The sequence below is a fragment of the Molothrus aeneus genome, chromosome 2, assembly GCF_037042795.1.
Source record: "Molothrus aeneus isolate 106 chromosome 2, BPBGC_Maene_1.0, whole genome shotgun sequence".
Taxonomy (NCBI): Eukaryota; Metazoa; Chordata; class Aves; order Passeriformes; family Icteridae; genus Molothrus; species Molothrus aeneus.
This window is the reverse complement of record NC_089647.1, coordinates 25,859,586-25,881,565: the sequence shown is the minus strand read 5'-3', so window position 1 is coordinate 25,881,565 and position 21,980 is coordinate 25,859,586. Positions and strand designations below refer to the sequence as shown.

Genomic DNA, 21,980 nt, shown 5'->3' with positions numbered 1-21,980 from the left:
CCCCAGGCTACAGGAAGCAATCAAACAAGAATATTTAAAAAAATTAATTATTTCTTTGATTCAGCTTTTAACAGAGTATATTGGCAAAGGTTTTTTATGCTGCTGCACACTCCTTATTTGTGTGTGTGTTTGTGTGTCTGTTTAAGTAAGATTATTAAAGATGCAGGTATCAGAAATGTAGGTTCAGAAACCTGCAGCTCAAGTCCCAAGTAAACTACTAGTAAGTCTTAACAATATTTATTTTATGCCCTGAAAGGAGCATAGGAATGAGGCAGAATGGATGCTAGCAATGCCCACTCCCAAACTGCATAGCTAAGACTTCTAAAAGAGACTTGAGATTATCCAGAAAATTATAAGACAGTAAATCTTACACTGGAATCTTGCAAACACCTTTAAATTAAAATAGGAATATAAAAATAAAAAAAATTAGTCTAAACATTATTTTCCAAAAACTAACAATAATTCCTCCCAAAATATGCATATGATACTGATCTCTTGATACATCTTGGCCCTCTGAAAAGTAATGAAATTAGAAAAAAACTTTCTCTGTTATCAAAAGGCTGCAGAAAGTCTCCTTAAACAGAAAACAAACTAACTGAAGACACAAACTAGAGAAAATACCTACATTGATTAACAGTTATGATAGAAAAAAAGGGTATGACTTACTGCCAATAAAAATCTGAATTCTAATGGACTTCAAAACTTTCCAGTAGGATCTTCCAGTAACTGAAGAGCATTTAAAAAATGAATGGGAGATAAGGGAGCACAGTCCACTTTCATTAGTGATTTTGACATTCTGAAGATAGTCACCAAAAGCAATGGCATTTTGGTAAAGTCACAGTATCACAGGACACATGTGATAAAGTTTGCTATATTTCTTAATCTGTTAAAGATCTAAAGAGTTAAACATGTGATAAATCCATTTGGTTTAGCAAGTTTAGCAAGAATCTTTAAACAGACCAAAATAACTTGATGAAAGAGCAAAATGATGGCTCTGTGCAAAATTGACAAATTCAGTATAATTTCCACGAGAAGAAAAAATCAGTTGAGTTGCTTATGCACATCAGGAGAATCTAAACTTACAGCAGGAATTCTAGGAAGAGATGTATGATCCTCTACAACCAGCTCTATATGCAGTGTTGATGAATAGAATTGTTGCAATAAAAGAAGACCCATGAAAGATCCTATATGATTACAAGCTTCAAGCTGACATGGAAGATCCACAGCTCAATTTCTCTTTAAAAGATAACTTTACAAGATTCTGTTGATAAAAATACCCTGCCTGAATTTCCAGAATCATGTCTAAAGAATGACTGCAATGAGCAGTGACAACAAGGCTCCAGGGCAGACATACTATGATTACATAACCATAAACTGACTAGAACTAAAGAAAAAAAACCCAAACCACTGTTTCCATGGACAGTATAAAATTCTCACTTAAATAACACTTGCTAATTTTGTCATTGGTCTTGTAGTTGGTTGATAAACAAGAAGCTAAGTATGCATTTAAGAAAGTTGATGAGAAATTTGTTTTACTTTTTTTTTTTAATGAAATATGCTTGCATGAGTCTGCTCCTCCCAAAAGCTTCTGATGGTTTTTCAGGCAGTTTGAAAATACTTCCTATGAAATTCTCAAACTATCTAGTTTGGGGGAAGCTTCTTTTGCTCTCATCCAAGATGCTTAACCATGTCATAAGCAGCAACACAGGCATGTTTAACTTAATTTCTATGTCTCTGATACCTTCTATGTCTCTGAAGGCTTAACTTCATTCATAAAAGCCACTTACAGCCTCACAGAATAGTGACAGACTTCCCCTTATAATCATTGCTGGAATGATAGACAGTATCTGTTCTTTTCAATCTCTACTAAGGAAGAAGAGAAAGCAAAAATGAGAAATACTGAATTGAAATTGGATTCTAAAGGTAAGTCTAGCGAGCAGGATGATAGTTTTAATTAGGAACATAAAGCTGCTATTAAAAGGCAAATAAACCGATGGTTTTAATATATTTGGCTATTTCTAATTCAGATTTTGAAATAGTTTATACAATCTGGGGTCTTTTTTCTGAAATTCAACTGATTTATGTAGTTATTAACTCAGTATTAGCATTGATGTTTTAAAATACATTTCAATACATTTACAAGAAAATAAGTTGTGATTCCAAAACTAGCGCAAAACTGACCCAAATCTTGAATAATTATTTACTATATGATCATACTGAAGTGATAAAGGAATGCTAAAGAATGTAAATTAAAGCCAAGAATTCAGAAATATGATCACCTGGAAGGGTTAAAGTTGCATGTGAATCCTTGATTTGTATTCCATTCTGTCCTAATTAAAATCCTGATGCCAACATCACATCAGAGTCCAGAAGTGCAACATATTTATCCTGAGACGAAGCCCCAAAACAAAAGGTAACAATCAGCCATTGCCTGGTTTTTTGTCCATGCACAGATCTTGTAAAACTAGGAGTTGATGATAACACAGGTGATGTTCTAAATATGGGAAATATCAGAAGCAAGGGCAGATAACACAACCCTACTTAACTATTGGTTCCTTATCTTTGCAAACCCAGAGATCTGTTTATACAGGTTGATAGCAGGAGCCTCATCTAGCGGTGCTTAGAGACAAACCAGTAGCCAGACAACCATTAGGTCCCAGTGGACGTTTTGTTTCTGGATAGCAAAGATAACACTGAGCACACAGATTGTGAAGATTCTTTCTGACCATCTCCACCATTCACAAGTTTCACCTGTCCTGTGAGAAACTGCACCACATTAGCAGAAATTGCTGGATTTGTTTGGTTGCCCACATTCTGATCCTGTTCTAATCTAGGGAAGCAGAAGAAATCTTTTAACTATTCAGTGGGAGCAGCTTTGGTGGTTTTTGCCCAGGTGAATAAATTTAGCTGTACCTGGTGCCCCTCTTGGGAGAACAGAAGAACTTTCAGTCCCTGTAGCCAGTTTGAAACATGCCAGGGAAACCAGAGCAGACAACCAACTAGACTGTTTCATGAAACCACCAAAATTTTCTCATTTTTCTCCTCATGACATAACATCAGTCTCACAGGAGATGAGACAGGAAACCAACAACAGAGAAATGCAGTAGTTCAAAAAAGCAGTATTTCATTCTTTCATCCTAATTTCCTCTAAGTGTAATGTCTGTGCTTCTTCCTTTCTCTACAACTCACAGTATGGCAAAGCAGACAAGGACCCTGACACAGCCTCAAAGCAAAAGGTTGGTGAAGAATCCTGACATGAGTAAAGTTGAAGTGTGAGGACAGAACTGATGAAGGACTAATGAAAAATGAATTGAACATGCAGACCTAATTGTAGCATATTTCTAAGGACTCTATGTTTGAGTTCCTTTGGTTAGGGTATCAATGTAGAAGTAAAAGAATTCACTTTAATATAAGCTTTTCTGTGAAGCTCTGAAAAGGGTTACGGCCAGCTAGAATAGGCAAGCCCTCGCAGTGGTTAGCTGAAATAGACAAGTAAGGTACAACATTCTACCTGCTCACTCAGAATTACACTAATTAAGGAATTTCAAGTCAGAAAAGAATCATTCCTCTAAAGAAACAAGTAAGGATTCAGTGTTCTTCTGTCCTCTCTTACCGCAGAAGATTTAGTCTACTTCTAGGAAAATGTAGCAGGTAGCCTTATATAAATTCTTTTTAAAACAGTTAAACTTTTCTTTTTAACAACTGAAAACAACAACTTATCTTTAAGTTGCTCAGAAATCATGAAAACAACACTGTTTTCTTATTGCATTTACTGATTTCCCAGTGATTTAATTTACACTTTAAAAATAGAAAGTTTCTTTGCTGTAGCAAAACTACCAACCTAATGAAGTGATTCTTGTAATTTCAAGTCCAAAATAGTGATCTATCAATTAAAACTGAGGGAACCTATACAATGAGCCAGTTTTTCATTAGTCTTTCCTTTCATTTGAGAGTTGCAATGCTAGAGAGATCCTAAGGTACAAAATTCAGGAGCATAGGAGAAGACATTCTTAGGGGTGATTTTCACAGGAGAATTTGCTTCTCCTCTTGTTTCAGAAAAGACTGGGGTTCTCGTATTGTTTTCTTATTAGCTGGGACATCCTACTTGAGGAAGTTGGCAGCTTGAAAAGCTTATGGTCTGGATGATGATAATTTAGGTAAGTTATCTTTAATTTAAGGTCCATTTTATAGAAAATTTTTATTTTTATTGAGAAATACATACTCAAGAATGGTTATTAATTCATATTATTCAAAGCACACACTGTGGAAGCATAATTAAAGCACACCTGGTAATTCACAGATGCTTTTAACAGAGCTCATCACTCTGATGTCAATGTATTTATGGATTTTCTCTGTCTGTTGTTCTGGAAAATATAAATGTGGTATTTTTCATCTTAAAAGCCTTTTAAAACCATGCATTACATTTATTAAATCTAATGACTTCTTGACACTGGTTGATACTTCACTATTTTACAGCCACAAACAGCAGGAATCAAGTTAAAAGCTCATTTTATTAAAGGCCAAAGGACTTGAAAAGGCAAGTCTTGGCTCTTGCTGAAGATTAGAACTTTTCTCTCAAAAAATCCATGTGACCAGTTCTAAATTTGCAGGTGTCTCTATCCACTAGACACCTTATTGTATGAATGAAAAGGTGTACTGACAAAGGATGAAAAAGCTTTCCCATTAACAGTACAATATTTTTTGTGTCTCAAAATAATAAGGAAGAAAAAAGGAACAGCTATTGTGCTTAAAATAAAAGTGCTATAAGCATAGTGTCCTGACCACACCTTACTTGGAACTACAGCAACTCCTGACTTACTCAGCTCAGGAGGGCAGGACATGGGAGTTTGAGACAGGAAGGAATACTCAAGAGAGATGGAACAAGAAATCATGGCTGGCAGGTTTTCACCTAGGATGGGGAGGTCTTAGGTTCCACCCCTATTATAACCTGTGTACGCTATCCAATGATCTGTTTATATAAAATAAATTAATTTACCAAAGACAAGAACAACGGGTGCAGACAGGCAGCTCTGAATTTAAGTGCTACTTTGAAATCACCAAATCTACTGGGTACCATTTGATCTTCTACTACAAACTAATATTTTATGAACAACTTCTGTGACCCAAACATATGAAGCTATTATGAAATAGATATTCCATCTGTCTTGCTAACATAACATGATCTACAAAAATGAGAAGGACTTCACAGGTTATAACTATTGCATCTAGTCACTGTTCCAAGGAAAATTTATAATCTATCCTTGAGCACAGACTGGAATGCAAGATTCCCCCTTTAAAATTATGTGACTAAATCATTATCCTATAAACACTGGGTTGCACTTGCTTTTCCTATGAAGTGCAACACTTTAAGGTGAAAAATACCTCACAGGTATATATGGTCTGGAAGGAAAAATGTTGTGTGCAATGGGATGTGTAGGTTTAAACATTCTGCTATGAATATTGAACTGACAGTCCCACATCTCAATTCTCTACATCCACAGTAAAAGGGAGTGGATGAGCACAAACCCTTAGAAGTAACACCCACTGCTTCATTTTACATTCAGTCTGACCTGCTACACTTTCTCTGAGGTGGTCTGCCAAATCCTAATCCTGTAACAGAGGTTGCTGGAGAAGATTGATCAATCATTTTAGTGTTCTATCATAAGACAAAATTAACTTTTAACTTCATTTTTATATATGAGAGACTGTATTCTTGGGTTTCAAAATGATGCCCCTCTCATGAATTTTGCCAGTTAGATAAAATATATTAGTATTAAAACTATGCAAATCATCTACTAAATAGAATGCAGGATGTTTGCAGAAATTTTACATCCAGTCCTTCAATGATAAAGTATTGATGCATTATATTAGTCTCTCCTTAGTTCTCAGCATTTAACTTAAAGTGGAATTTCTCAAAATCTACAAATTAGGATTAATAAAACTGCTGTGAAAAAGAAAGCCCTGCTGTTATAATCTAATGGGAACTGGGGCACACATCTATCCACACCTGAAATAGAGAAATTATTTGCAAATGTGAACTCATGTATTGCAAGTAATTAGGGAAAAAATATTGAGATAAATATTTTAAAAGCCTAAGTTGGTATGTTCTGATCATAGGTTTCCAAGAGAATATTGACTAAAGCCACTCGCTTGCCTACTACATGAATGTACTCAAATGTATTCTTCCACCACACATCTCATATTGATTCATCTCATAATAAAAGCATGGTGCTTTTGAAATCAGTGTGTGTCAGATCAGACCGCATAATTCAGTCAATCCTTATTTATTTACTGAAGCAACTGAAATACATTAATATGTCACAGAGCTATCAATTCTGCATTGCAGAAAATACAGCTAAATAACATAACAGAAAGTCAAACTCCTCTAAAAGTCACAGCATTTAAAAGGCACTTCTTGTAGCTGTTCAAAATGTAGTGTATTCAGTGACTGGGGCTTTGTTGGAGCAACCACACAAAAAACCCAACCAGAAATCAACTATAATACTAAAGAACCTTATGCTAATATTTCTTTCTTATGCTGTGAGAATTTTTTTAGGGTTAATGTTGAATATCAACATATAAATATACTATATATGGTATATCTATTTTATACCATATAAATATATGCTACTTTTTATTCATAAAATGAAAAAAAACCCAAAAATCTGATTACTGCAAAGCATAGTTATTGCCAGTAATTACAGAGAAGATCTATCCTTTTTCTGCTCAAATTATCAGTTTTACAATTAAAGCATGTTAAGAGTGCTGAATTTCCACTCACCATTGTCTGAAAACAACAACAGTTCAAACAAACAGTACTGCAGAATCTTTGAGAAGTGTGATGTGTCTGGCTGAAATGGAGCTGATTTTCTTCATGGAGGCCTGCAGGGTGATGTGTTTTGAGTACAAGACTAAAACAGTGTTGATAAAACACCAGAATATCTCCATAACAGCACTAAAGAGGAGCAGACTCAAAATTTCTGTCATTTCTCCTCCCTGTGCTCTCTCTGGACAAAGAGATTGATGCCACACTTACATTCTTTAATGCCCTCTAAGACTTGGCTACTTCAGCTATTCATTTTCTGATAGCTCTTGATCCACAATCTCTTTTGGACAAACTTGGCTTCTTCCATGATGGTCTTTTTTAATTCTTCCTTTTGTACTCAAGTGTGGCTTTGAATGTGCTATCTGAAGCACCTGGGAAACATCTTGGTTCTTGACTTGAAAGCCTCCTTAGAAAAAGATGTAATTCAGAGACTGCTTTGCACAGGTCAGGTGCAAGATGGAGATTGAAAGAATATTGCTTGCTTAATGCCACTAAGAAAAGACAGGTCAGGGGTGAGGAATAGAAATCTAAGAACTGTAAGAACTGGAGTGAAACTAGGTCAGTTAGGGAAAGAGGGCTGACCATGGATGAGGGAAGAGAACTTCTTCAAGAAAATCTTTCCCTCCCCCTCTCCTGAATGAGATCATAGTCTCTGTTTTGCTCATCTCCCCATTTCTTGAACCTCAGGAAAAACTGAGCTTTTATCCTACACCTGTTCTTGAGGTTTAGGCTGAAATAGTGTGTGACTGTGTCTGTCCCATTTCCTACTGAATCACTCATCACATGGTTCATGTTCTTTGCTGTGCAAGGTCCTCATGGGGGAACTCTTTGGTTTCAGAAACTTCTTCTTAGGTATTCCCAATGCAGAGACAATTATTCAGAGTCATTGCAGCCTTTCTACCTCATAATGGGCATTCAATCCTCCACAGCTCCCTTTCATCCCTGGTCTCCCTCCATTAACAACACGTGCAAGAAAGGCACCTAACTTCAAGAAGTCATCAAGAATTTAAATTGAATGAGTGCCTGTAGCTAGAAGAAAATAGGTCTCCTTTCACAACACTAAAATGCTCCCACTGTATGTGTCTGTGTACTTTGGGTTTGTCTTTTACTAGATATTAGCTTTCCTAAGTTATTTGGAGAAGTATCAATTCCCTCTACCATCAAGAGTATCTGCCAGATAAAAGCAAAAGAAGAAAAGTGTCAAAATAACTAAGTGTGTAGTATGACTACAAATTTCTGTGGTTTAAGGATGTCTGCCAAATTTAGGTCATGGATATTTGTCTAAAAAAGATAATTAGCAGACTGGAAAGGAGGGCAAATTGATGTACTTTATTTCCTATGCACATCAACACTTCTGTTGATGACAAAGTTTGGAACAAAGAAGGTAGGGAAAGCTCTAAAGCTGACACGAGGTCTAATTAAGACACATCACTTATTTGAAATAGTTATCACCAGTAGTCATAATTTCACTATGAGAGTAAGTTGAGGGGTTTTTTTATTATGCTCAAAAACCCCCTTGTAAGAGATATCCAGAAAGCATTTTTTTCAGATATTGTTCATAAATGCAGTCATCAGCTCCACTTAAAATGCTGCCAGAGTCATCCACCTGTATGCCAGTTTTACATGCATCTCCAAATATATGAAAATCTACATTTTCTCAGTAGATTTGTTTGCAGATGTCAGATTCCATTTTTATCTCCTAGATAAACAGCAACTGAAAGTGAGGAAAGTCCAGTACATTTAACTGTAACATATTTAGTCTCCTTACTTAAAAAGCATGGAAGAGGCTTGGGAAACTAACAAACCTGGGACCCAAATTTATGCATGTGTGCAGAAACCTAATATATATCTATACCTATATATTTATATATCTGTATATGTTTATGTGTATATATATGTGAATGCACACATAACCAGATGCATAGTAGTCTTAGCATAGAAAAAATATCCAAACTCTGGTTCTGTTAGATTTAGTAATAAAGGTAAATTTGATTATTTTGGTATCTTTTACAATATTTTTTTATTCTTATAGATTGACAATAAATTCATTTCTGTAATAACCTATTTAGCTATCTATACACACAAAAATAGACATTTGTATGTTGATTTCCAGGGGAATTTTTAAAAGAACATATATTAGGAGTACTGACTCTCAGTGAAGTTTGCATTCCTGATTAGCTCAAGTTCTCTAGAAAAATCTCAAATACATTGTACAATGAGACAAAAGATGAAATGTATCAATGATTCCTCCAAGTCAAACAACAGAACTTTGGGTTTATGATCTTGTCTGTGCTACCCCCATTCCATCTGCCCAATAAATCACACAGAGTAAACAGCAGAGAACACAGTTGGCTTATTTTAAGGATAAAGAACTACTGACACCTTGTTTAGATTAAAAGGCAGCAGTTCCAGGGAGAGTAAATCTGTCACAATTTATATTTAGCTTTTATGACACCCTTCTCACAGACCAAAACCCCAAGTTACATTCTCCTCTTTTCTTTTAAAGTACATCCAACCTGATGTCAAACATTCTTTACCACATTTCCTTTAGCTACTGTAAAATTCCATGCCTACTCAGAACTCTGCCAGCAATGATTTAATTAGCGCTATTTATCTTCTTTGCCAGATTTTCCTTTTTCCAGAGCACACAAACAGCCTCAGTTCTACCTCCCAGGAATACAGTCTCTCGGTGTATATCAGCAGCTGAAGATCCATGATGTTCAACAGAGCTATCTTGGCTTTAGATTTCACCTTCCCCTTTACTTGGCACAGTAACTCTGGAATTGAAGATATGATTACTGTCTGTTTCACAGAAAGAAGATGATCTTATAAAATCACTTAGCTTGGAAAAGACTTCCAAGACCATCGAGTCTAACCACTAACCCAGCACTAAAAAGTCCACCACTAAATCATGTCCCTCAGTGTCACCTCTGCATGACTTTTGAACACTTCTAGGGCTGGTGACTCCACCACTTCCCAGAGCAGCCTGTTCCAGGGTTGGACAACCTTTTCAGCAAAGTAATTTTTCCTAAGATCCAATCTAAACTTCCCCTGCACAATCCAAGGCCATTTTCTTTTGTCCTTTCAAGTACTTGAGAGAGTGATAAGGTGTCCCCCTCCCCTCCCCCCACCAGCCTCCTTTTCACAAGGCTAAACACCCCCAGCTCCCTCAGCAGTTCCTTGTAGGACTTGTGCTCCAGATCCTTCCCCAGCTCTGTTTCCCTCCTCTGGACACACTCCAGCACCTCAATATCTTCCTTTTAGAAAGGGGCCTAGAACTGGACACAGGATTTGAGGTCTGGCCTCACCAGTGCTGAGTGCCAGGGGACAGTCAGTGCCCTGGTCCTGCTGGCCACACTTGCTGACACGGGCCAGGATGCCATTGGCCTTTTTGAAGGCATGTTTGTTTCTTCACAAAACACACCTGTTAAAATAAGTGTTTCTGCACCTTATTTGACATTCAAAAATCACTCTTCCTATTAAAGCATTGGAAGAAGTATATAAAACAGGCCAGAAAAAGTTATTCCAAATACGATTCAAAAGCAAAATCTCCCTTGAGCAAAACCTGTAGAATTCTTGTGATTTGCAAATGGCTTTACACATAGATTTTTTTAAACATAAGTAAAAGAGATGGTATCTTCTATACCACTCAAAATTGAAAGACTGTTTTGTAGCAAATTTCATAGATAGCTGCAATCTGCCATCCCTGAATTTTTCAGATGCAATTTCATCCACTAAGACAAGTCAATTTAATGACCTGCTCCTTAGTGCCAAAATTTTCTTACTCCTCCATCTCCCTCTCTATCCAGTCCCAACTGCACTCCTTCCACTTTCTTTATGCATCATTCTGACTAACATTGGAGGTAAGCACCAGATAAATCAGTTTGTTAATCTGGCAAAAAAAAAGTAGAACAGCAGAAGAACTGATATTTTTTCAGGTTAGTGCATTGCATGGCTCACAGAAATAGATCTGACAAGCAGCAGATTTGGAGCAAAGGAAGGGTCAGGACTGGGCAGCTAAGCTAAAGGTGGGGATAGAGCAATGCTGCCACTGGCATGTGTTAGCAAGTCAGAATAATGTTTTGTTCGTCTAGGTATAAAATGGCCACTGTATTTTCTGATAACATGGATAACAAATAGCTATGCCTACTGGAAAAGCCTTGCATGGGTTGCAGATGCCTTACAGCTTTCCTCAAGTACCTAACAGTGAAAGTGAAGATCTGCATGCCCCACAACCTCCATCCAGACAATATGGAGCCTGTAAGTCTAAAGAATATGTACCAATAACAGCACCAGATCACACTATAACACATACAAAACCATATTACTAATTTAAGCCTGTTTGATGGTGACTTTTTCAGTGGTGTGGAGACCATTCTGGACCCAGTAGGTTGTTTTCTTTGCACTGGATTTAAGACAAACTTCCTCTCATTTCATGATAAACAAAGATGGTAATACATAGAGAAGAGTTTCTTCCAGAATTTCTCACTCCAATTGACCACTAAATAGTCAGCAGTTTGATTAAAAAAAAACCCAAACCAGTAGATGTTGCATTCTGTATGTTTGAAGTAGAGAGCTGTAATGGATAAGCACAGCTCTGATGCAATAAAAGAACTCCAAAGGAAAGGTCTCGGTGACTCCAGGAAGTACTCAGAATGAATTTTAACAAGAATTTGTCAGCTGGATAAATGACAATATAGAAATATGCATCCTAAAATCTGAGCACAGCATGCTGCTTCTTCAGATCTGTTACTGGAATAATCACTGTTAACAATACTGATTTTAATCTATTTATTCAGACTGAGAATGTGAAAAATCCCCAGACCTCTCCTTTTCCTCTGAAATCAAGAAGAGACTTCAGTCTGACCAAGTATCTTAATTTCTGACCTCCTTATATGGTGATACAGAGCCTTCTCTGACAGCAACCTGAGACTGCACAGTTGGTTTTATTGTGTCAGAAGGTTCTTCACACTGGGACTAGAGAAGATGGATATGGAGACAATAAGAAAAGGAATTCCATTTCATAGCCCCTCTTCAATAGAATGCATTTTCCTGAAGCAAGGATATTCCACTTAGAGTGGTATCAAGCAATGATCTGAACAATGATCACAAGTATGGGAGCTGGGAACAGGCTTCTGACAGCAAGAATAGACCTCAAAGGAAAAATGATATTTGCTGTCTTTAGGACAAAGGTAAAGAATGACCAGATGCCAGAGCAACTGTTTCAGGAGCAGGGTTTTGGCCCTTTATTTGCAGACTTTGTTAGCTTGTGTTGGGTGTTGGTAGTAGGGATACTCCTCCATTGATGGTTTGCAGTGCTGGAGGTAGCCTACAGTTGTTTGAACTTCCTTGAGAAACCCACAGAGACTGTGAAGATCAGTAGAGCATAGCAACAATTCCCAGTGCTACAGAAGCTAGAGAGAGCAGTTGCATCTAAGCACCTTGAAAAGAAATCTAGGAGAAAAAAATTGACTGCCATACCAAAAGGAACTTCCATCTCTGCACTCTAATGGCAGCTTATGAATAATACGCTCTATTTCAGGACAATTTAACTATTTGACTATGTTAGTCAACTTCAGTACTGCTGCTGGATCACTTGAAATGATCACCTGAAGGCCTGATGTTAGACATTAATATTGAGACCTGTTAACTTGTGACCAGTAGAAATACCAATACCTTGTGAATCTTTCAGAAAGTCAAGGAAGCAACAATAACATCATGTGACTTGGACTCATCCTGGGAAAACTTGTTCTACATCATGACATGAATATTAAACATAAATTCAGCCTTCCCATCCTTTTCTGTTCCCTAAAGAAGAGATCCAAACCAATCTCTTCCCGATCCAAACAAGGTGCCTTTGGCACCAACAGTAAATGAACAAATAAATAAGGGGGTGAATTTCTTTGGTGGCAGCCAAGTAGTCTGTCCTTTCACTCCATCAACAGTACTGTTTAGAAGCACAATGTATGTATAGAAAGAATTCCCTTTTTCTTACATGACCTACTCATAGCAGAAATTGTGCATTTCTGTTAAATGGTATTTCACAGGATACTGTGGAAAACTCAGAGCCACTAAAACCTATATTTTCCTTAGTTTGCTAAAAAAACCCCACATTATGAATTGTACTTTCAGATGTAATACTTAATCTGTTACATCATTACTTGAATTTTATTGCCTGATTTCAACAACTACAAACATCTGCAACAAGACTGGCTTAAATGAGTGGTGTTCTGGGGGTAGTCTTAGGGCCTGTTTCACTGCAAATTTACAAGTCCACAAGTAGGTTTTTTATGTAATATGTTCTGCAAAACTTACAGCCAAGTGAAGAAACCTCAGTTAAAATGAATAAATAAGTAATTCTTTTTATGGCACCCTCTGTCTTCAAAGCACAGTTTCCATTAACTCAGGGCTCAAATAAGCAAACCAGGCTCTCTGTGACTAAGCTGAGAAGCATTTATGTTATGACATATCTTCCAAAAAAAAAAAAAAATCAAATTCCCTGGTAATCCTACTGCCCTTGCTTGATTAAGATACTAGAACTGGTAGAAATTTTTCCATGAATGAGGTAGGAGTTTGCTAGCAAACAGGAGAAGAAATGTTAAAAGGCAGGACACTTTGAAAAACATTCTTTTCTCTTCTCCTAAATCTTTATAATCTATTTTTATAGAAAACATATAGAGAATTTTATATAAGCTTAGGGGTATAGCTATTTTTCCATTTCATGTTCCATTTCCTGTATCAGGAGACATGCAGGTTTAAATTAAATCTACATGAACCTGTATTAATTCAGGCTCTGTACCTGAATTTTCCTCAAATGAGGGATTTGTAGAGATAAAGGATGCCTAGCCAGTGTCAGCATCCCAGAAAAGCAACATTGCTGAGATGGAAAGAAGAGGTGGGCTCAGGAGTCAATCTTCTGCAAGATCTTCTTCCTACTTCTACCATGAAATTCCCAATACCCTCACTCTGAAGATATCAGTTAAGTTTCCAGGGACAAAGGCCCAGATTTTTAACCTTGCATACCTCTAAAAAGAAGAAGAAACCGTGACTACTAGACTTGTACTTCCCAGAGGTACACAAATTCACAGACACTTTTCTTCTTTGCATTTGAACACAACATATATAATCTACTTCACATAGGTACGAAATAAAGAGTAGAACTATCAAAGCAAAGTTTGTCACATAACTTGAGGTTTAGTTGAGTCTGGTGAGAAATTCTGGATCAGACAGAAATTGAGGCTTATGAAAATGCAACTGTTCAGACCAAGAGTACCCAAAAATGGAAGAACCAAAGTTTTAGTAATGTTACATGAGGCATAGGCTTGCTTTCCACAAGGAGATTTTTCTTACTTTGTAACCTGCCTTGGGTTCACTACATTTACAGTTACCTTGGGAACAGGGATAGCAAAAGAACCAGAAAATATTATATTGCTGTTTCATACAGCACTGTCCCCTATTTTAAACCCATAATTTATTTGGCTACAAAAAGTTTGTAAAAAACATTAGTTTATTAGTTCTGTATTCTGTAACTTTTAAACCTTCTTGTCTTTCTCCTTTTTTCCTTGCTTTATATGTATTTTCACTGAAGTGGAAAACATTGGAACCATGCCAAACTAAGAAAATTATTTAGAGAAACATTTTGAAATACATCACATTTAAATATTCTTAATTTTTTCTTTAATTTAAGTCTTCAAATTTTAATTACCTTGTAATTAAATTTATTCTGTATAGACTTCTAACTTCAAAAATCCTACTGTATTAAAAACAACATATAAATTGCTGGCACTGAAGTACCTTTATAATTGATAAAAAGAAATAGGCACTTTTATAGTGCTTCACCTTCTCCTCTGGGAAGAGATGAATTCTGTCCTAAAATCACCTATTTCCCACCATTCACTTGAAAGTGTCCAAATAATTTCATACACAGCCATCTAACTGCAATCTAACATTGGCTAACTGCATTGCAGCAATGAATTTATTTATTGCTAGCACAACATTCACTACTTGCTCATTACCACTTTGCTGTCCACTTTTACTTTCATGCTGAAAAAGATCAATTCTGTTTTATCTTAACCAATATATGACAAAAACATATGCTAAAAATGCAATGAGAAATTGTTCTTTGAACCCCTTAGGGACCTGGTTGATTCCTCAACAGCAGATCTTTTTCCAGTCTGTCTCATAGAGCAAAATGAAGTAGAAGGTAACAACTGTAGCCTTACCTGAGAGCTTCAGGAAGGTAATTCCCATCCCTGTATTACAAATACACAGAAATGGTGCAAATTCTGAACGAGAAAGGATACATTCGTATGGCTCCTGTTCTTGTTCCAATGGCCAGAATTTTCTGAACTGGGTCAAACGCTAAGGCGGTGGGTAGGTAAGGAAAACCATGGCGAACCGTCTGAAACAGAGCAAAGGAGCAAAGTGACTGAACTGCAACCACTGACAACAGCATGAATGCTTCATGCTTTTGTTTTTCTGTATGTTCTAGCATTTTCAATGCATTTCAAGAGAAGTATTTAAAAAGATACAGTATTTCAAATACAGAGGTAAATTTTGTTCATACGAATTTCTAGTTATGCTTTTCACTCAGTAATATTTTAAATAGTTTTATTGCAACAAAGTAGATTGCAAAGTGTATGCTATTATACAACTGGTATATATTGCTGAAGTGGTATACTGAAAGATAACCTTGATATGCAGGGCAGCTGAACTGTAAACTGAAAAAAAGACACATAATATGCTTTCAAAACACTCAGCCTCAACAGAACAGCTCCAGCAGAAAGAAATGGAATATGTCCAGGGGAAAAGATCCAATAAACCAATAAACTGAATCGAGTCTATGAGGTAAAAACCCTTAATATCAATTTAAAAAACAAAGACGCCAGAGAAAATGTTCTCAAAATGAGCAGCTGAACCACTCACCCTTTCTTAATCTTTATTTACAATACTGTGCTTTTAATTCTAATTTCTGCAGAGATACTTTGGGGAATAAATAAACTGAGCAAGATACAACACACCCTTGAAGACTGTCTCAGTATTTTAAGTTACCTTAACCTGGAGGTTATGACCAACATGACTTGCCCAATTCTTATGAGGAAGAACACTAACATAAGAACGAAAGTGAAAATAATAAGACACATAAAAAAACCCAAGACACATAAAAAAATACACATAAAATGAACAGTAATTAAATTTTTGTGGGGGGCTGCTTTCCTAAAAATGGACACAAAATGCTATTTTTCAGTATAAAAATAATGGTTTATATTATTTAACAAAATAAAACCTTGACCTCTAGGACTGACTCTTTTTTTAGTAAGTGGTTGGGATTGGAGAGGAAGTATTTTGAACTGAATGAATTTTAACTTTTTAAGCTGTCTTCCTCTTCCTTGAAATTATCTAGTTCAAGAACTATGTCTGCTGAAGCATTCAGCAGTCCCTAGAGAACAATGTCAACAAAAGGGACTCCTTAATTGCAGACCTGTTGAGTAAAAGGCAGCTGATGATTCCACAGCTGTATCACTCCAGCTCCTCCATTACAGCTGGAAACACTTGAACTGATATTCACAAGCAGTTTGGGAACAACCAAATGTATGTTTTTCAGCAAATAACCACTTCCTTAAAAGAGATCTTACTTGTCTCATATATTAATTGCTGCTGATAAGGGAAGTTGTTTAAAGAATGTCTAATTATTAGTTTCTAGGCTGAAAAAACCTAGAAGCATATGCTACTTCAGTAAGCTGTAGAAAAGTAACTCACTTTTTATGTTAATGTAGGCATTTATCAAAGATCTCAATTTGTATCTGGTTTGTTTTGGAGTTTTTTAACTTTCTTATCTTCTTAAGTATCAGGATTACTCAAATATAAAGTTTTTTTATTCTGATATCTAAGCTGGGACCAGACTTACACCCCCAGAAGCGGTTTTACCTCTCATGTCACAAAAATAGAAGCAACCATGGATTGTAGCATTTTCTAGTGTGTTGAACATGTAGCATTACTAATCTGCTATTATATTTGAAATTTCTGTATTCTGGTGAATAAAAATTCTTCCTTATCTGAAAAAAAAATTTCTTTTCACCAATTGTCCTTTTCCAATTATTGATTTTAGAAACACTGTCTATAATAAAGTTTGAAATCCTATCAGTTCCAGTCACAGTAAGCTTCTCTGATGTTTAGCCATGACTGGAGTTTTCAGTAATATTTTTAAGATCTAAAAATGCAAAGATAAATATTCTTAAAGAGCTATTTGCATCCTTGTCTACATATTATGGATCTGCATTGCATTTTCAGTATTCTGCAATCTAGAGTCAGACTTCCCATTTGGAAATTTTAATTAGGTCCTGTATTTGAGATAGAACTATGTTTTAAAACAACAGTGATATACATCTTTTCAGGATCATAGCTCAGTACAATTTTTGAACTCTAGGATTGACTCAAAAGTGCTCTTTCTATTTTGCAGCCATTTTCCAATTTTGAGTATTTAGACTAGTCCAAATTAGCAGGTTTTTGTGACTGTAAAATTCTGCCATTTGTAAATTTTTTTTTTTAAATTTGTTGAAATCCACTGAACATCCAAGTAAATTACACCTTTCAATTAAAATATTTATATTTATTGAGATTCCAAAAAAGAACAAAACCATTTTGGAAGGAAAGCCAAGTAATACAGTACAGAGTCAGGGCAGAAAAAGATGTCTCTATAACTGAGGGTTTGGCCCAAATTCGTGCAGCCTCAGAAATTATTCTGAAAATTAAACCTATTACAAAAGAACATGGAAAATCTTTAACACTCCAAACTCCCAGGTTCTTGTCCTCAGCTTTGGTGTAACAAAAGCTTTTTGGTCCTTTCTTTTTCAAAGGACTGTGAGAAAGATTGACATGAAAGGCCAGAGCTTGGAGTAGACTTTTCAGCTGTGCTTTGATACAGCTCGAGTGAACCTGAGTGTAAGGATGAGCAACAGTTCCAGAACTGTGGCTGGGCTTCCTTACAGCATTTACTAATACATATGAAAAAGAGAAGGCCACAAAATTAACTCGATCCTAGAATGACAAAAAAAAAAAAACAACAAAATATTCCTATTTTATCTGAGTTATATCCAGTAGGAACAACAGAGAACAAAACTATCAATGATGTTCAGAAACACAAAACAAAGCAGTTGGGGTCAATAGCAGGCAAAAGTAGAAGTATGGTTAAAAATCAGTCTGTGATCAAAGAAATATAAGGCAGCCTAACTACCCCAAATACCCCCAGAAAGAAGCTGCCAAGAAAATAAAAGGGAGAGAGAAAATCCAGACAGCAGATGGAGCCAGGACTGCTTTTCTCCTTAATGTCTCTTTTTTGGGCACGCTGTCTCTAAAGGCAGTCTGTGCTCCCTAGGACACACAGTTTCCGTGCTATATGCAAAACAATTTACTTGAAACAAAACAATTACAAATGCAGATACAATTTCAGTATAAATCTCTGTTCAGCTTAGTTATTTTCTCTTAAATTCTCTTCTAAATCATTTTAAGCAGTGAATTGCATGTATTTATCATTAAAGTAATCTTTACACAAACAATTTACCTAAATTAATATAGGAAATTGATTATTTGGGCTTGCTAGTAATCTACCAATGAACATTTTAATATCCTGTACAGAACATAATGGTCTTTTTCAGTCAAAAATACCATGATAGATTTCATTAGCTGAAAAAAAAATTGCACTAGTACTAATATGCAATATCCAGTACAATTGTTCACAGGGTGCATAAGGCAATTCTTCAGTATAAGTTTTCTTAACGTTTATTCTGTGGTAGTTTATATCAGATTTCAAAGACACCTTTTTAATAAAAGTAATTATAACATTCTCTCACTCCAGAAAACACAGAACTAGATAAAATTTTCAACTGTATCAACTAATAGAGTTTATAGGCAAAAGTGTTTCTGAAAATTTGCATTAACTGAAAATTTGTAACTTTTCTACTAATATTTTATAGATACTCTGTTTCATTTAACATCTGACAGCAAAATTGATTTACTTTGGTAAATAATTTTTGAGAATATGTACATTTGCTAAAATTTAACTACGTAGTCTAAACCTGTGGCTCAATATGTAGAATCTACTTCCAAATTGTCACCAACATGCCATACGCAAAAATGTCATTGAAGAATAATTGATTGCTTTACAGAATAGAGGATGAAGTGTTGACTGAAACCTCTCCAGCCTCTATGTCGGAAATTAAAAAATGACAATGATTACAGCATTTTCCCCACTTCAATACTATTTTTAGTAATGTGGTGCTCCAAGATTGTAGTGATAAAAATGAGTGCTTACACAAATGAGCTGCCATGTATTATATCACTACAAGACCATGACATCCCCCATTTATGGATCACTGTGTCTGTAATCTCTGATTGGTAAGACTGATCCCTTCTCATTAAAAATGGAAAGAGGACAAGGTATCAGCAGGCTTCCAACCAAAGTAAACAACACAGGAGAGATAAATTTTTTATTAGTTAAATTTTCATTTTTCAAAGTAATGCTTTTTGTAAAAATCACAGCTTAGCTGCAATTTTCAAACCCAAGTTATTGATTCCATCTAGCTCTCAACCTCTAATAGGAACGAGACCTTCTGAGCATATTCACAGAATATTCTAAAAAATTACTTTTTTTTTTTCTTAGATAAATATACCCACAGATAGTTCTTTTCCTTGGTGTAAAGCTAGAAACAGTCATCTGGAAAACGCCATTTACAAAAAGGACTCTGGACCTGTAGACTGGGAAAGCTGATTGCTGTCCCTGACAAGATGATAAAATAAAGACTAACAGAGCACATAGATAAAGATTGTTGCAGAAGTCAGCAGAGTTTCTTCAATGGGAAATCATGTCTGACTAGTTCTCTCTAATTCTATGAAGCTGTCAGCATGCAAGTAAATAAAGGGAATATGAATATACATAAGTTTTCCAAAAGCCTTCCAATAATATTCCACTGCAATGTTATTACAGAAACAGAAGTGTCATGGGACTGAAGAAATTTCTTTGTGGACTGAAAGCTGGTTAGATCACAGAAGACAAAGGACAGAGTTTTATGGATTCTTACCAAGAAGAAAATTCACAAGTAGAGTTCTCCATGCTTGGACCAATTTTATTGATTGTCTTTAAAGACCTATAAAAGGTAATGAACCCTGAAGTCTCTGAGATCACAGCTAATAGTAAGCTCCTTTGGATAGTGAAATTCAGTACTACCAGTGAGCAACTCCTGAAAGACTTCATTAGAGTGACTTAAGTGGGCAAGAAGTTGATAAATGAGCTTCAGTGTGGATATATATAAGATATCTAGAAGAAAGAAAAATCTTAACTAGATCTGCACAATGCTGAAATTGGAACTAGCATTTACAACTCCGCAAAGTAATTTTTGGCCATGGTTTTCATTCCTCTGAAATATTTGGTTTAATGTTCAACAGCAACCCCAAAAAGCCAAGTAATATTGGACATCATGAGGAAGAGCATAAGGAATAACACAGAGGGCATCATTCTGCTGCTACAGAAAACCTGTGTGAACCCATTGCTTGAGAGCTGTTTGTGTTTGAAATAAGACTTCCATAAATAAGTGAGTGGGTAAGCTAAACACATTTGGCAAAGCCATGGAGGCATTTAAAAGAAATTAAAGATTAGTTTTAAAATGGGGGGGGGGGAATAGGACAAATTCATTGACATGATTGCTAAATTGATTTTAAAAGGACCAGCTAAAGATACTCCCTCTGACATATCAAATCCAGTGATGGTGAATGATGGGAGATTGGAAAGGGAATGGACTGCACAAAGTGATGTAATTTATTACCCTCCCTAAGTGACAATTCCGCTGCCACTGTCAGAGACTGACTGCTGGGAGATATGGACCATGGGTTTGTCTCAGCAGGCCATTTCTTATGAGCTTATTATCCTCACCAGTAGCAATGAAACAGAGAGGAAGAAAAAGGAGATCAGTATTGGTGGAGAAAAATACAGTAAAGAAAAAAACATGGAAAATGTGGGCACAAAAGAGAAGTGTTACTGAAATAGGAATATTGGGGCAGGAAGAAAAGATATGTTTAAGAAACAAGCAGAATTTCATAATATTCCCCTACAAAAACTTCTGCCATAGAAGAATAATACTTTTAGTAATAGGCAAATTTGGTTTGTTGTTTAATTTTTGAAATATGGAACTTACTTTGTTATAAAATGTCACCTAATTAGCTATGGTAGAATTTTGAGAAAGTAGCTGTCCTGGACATAAAGCAGACTTCAAATACAGCCTGAATTTTAAAAGTTTCATTTCACAAATATTACACACTGATAATTTGAAAAATAAGAGAGATTTTAGAGGATTTGAAATTAACTGACTTAAATATTATACATTTTTTGTACAATAAACATACAAATTTTTTTTTCTGTAAAAAAGATCTCTGCAGGTACTTCAGAGATGTGTTTTTCCACTGTCATTTTCAATTCTGCAAGCTAGATGTTAGACTATTAAATAAGGATGGTTCTATTTAGATGTGATTCATATAGATACAAACAGCCAAGCTAAGCAAACCACAGGGGAAAAATAAGGCCCTCTGAATTTCAAAAAGCATTCTCCTCATGCTTGTCCTTTGAAATACACTGTTGTGTATCAAAAATAAAAAATTAATATGATTTAGATAGGAAAATCCACAAATAAAGAAAATTACATTATCCATAAGATTCATTATCACCAGCTCAGGTGAGGTTGGAGGGGAACTCTGCAGACTGTCTGGTCCAACCCCTCTTGCCAAAGCTAAAGGGGTTGAATTTTAATATCACTTTCTGGATCTATTTAAATCAGTGCAGCTATGGCCAAGCAACTGCTTGGCAGCTGCACCATCCTGCTACATCCACCACAGCACTGAGTTACAGCATAATATGTTACAGGGTAATACATGAATATAACCATCCCAAGAGAGGCATTATGCCCTTTGGAGAAATCCCAAGTCCAAGGGAGAATGATGTATGCAAAATTCTTTCACCTCTTCCCTTCTTATTTTTTCTAAAAGAACTCTCCCAAGTCCAAAAACAAACAAACAAACAAAAAACCACAATAAACCCCAGGCAAATATACAAAAAGGGAAGAAAAAATGAGAGCACAATGAAGGAATTGCACCCACTGTACAGTTAATA

At 35.8% G+C, this 21,980-nt stretch overlaps 1 protein-coding gene across 4 annotated transcripts in view; it reads right to left on the bottom strand.

Moving 5' to 3' along the window:
• The window catches only part of STXBP5L (syntaxin binding protein 5L), a 185,161-nt gene that overhangs the window by 153,288 nt on the left and 9,893 nt on the right, over positions 1-21,980 (bottom strand). For all 4 annotated transcript variants that reach the window (XM_066572126.1, XM_066572128.1, XM_066572129.1 and 1 more), the window contains exon 2: positions 15,130-15,227. In XM_066572126.1, the coding sequence (XP_066428223.1) occupies positions 15,130-15,227 (98 nt within the window). The remainder of the gene's footprint in view (positions 1-15,129; positions 15,228-21,980) is intronic.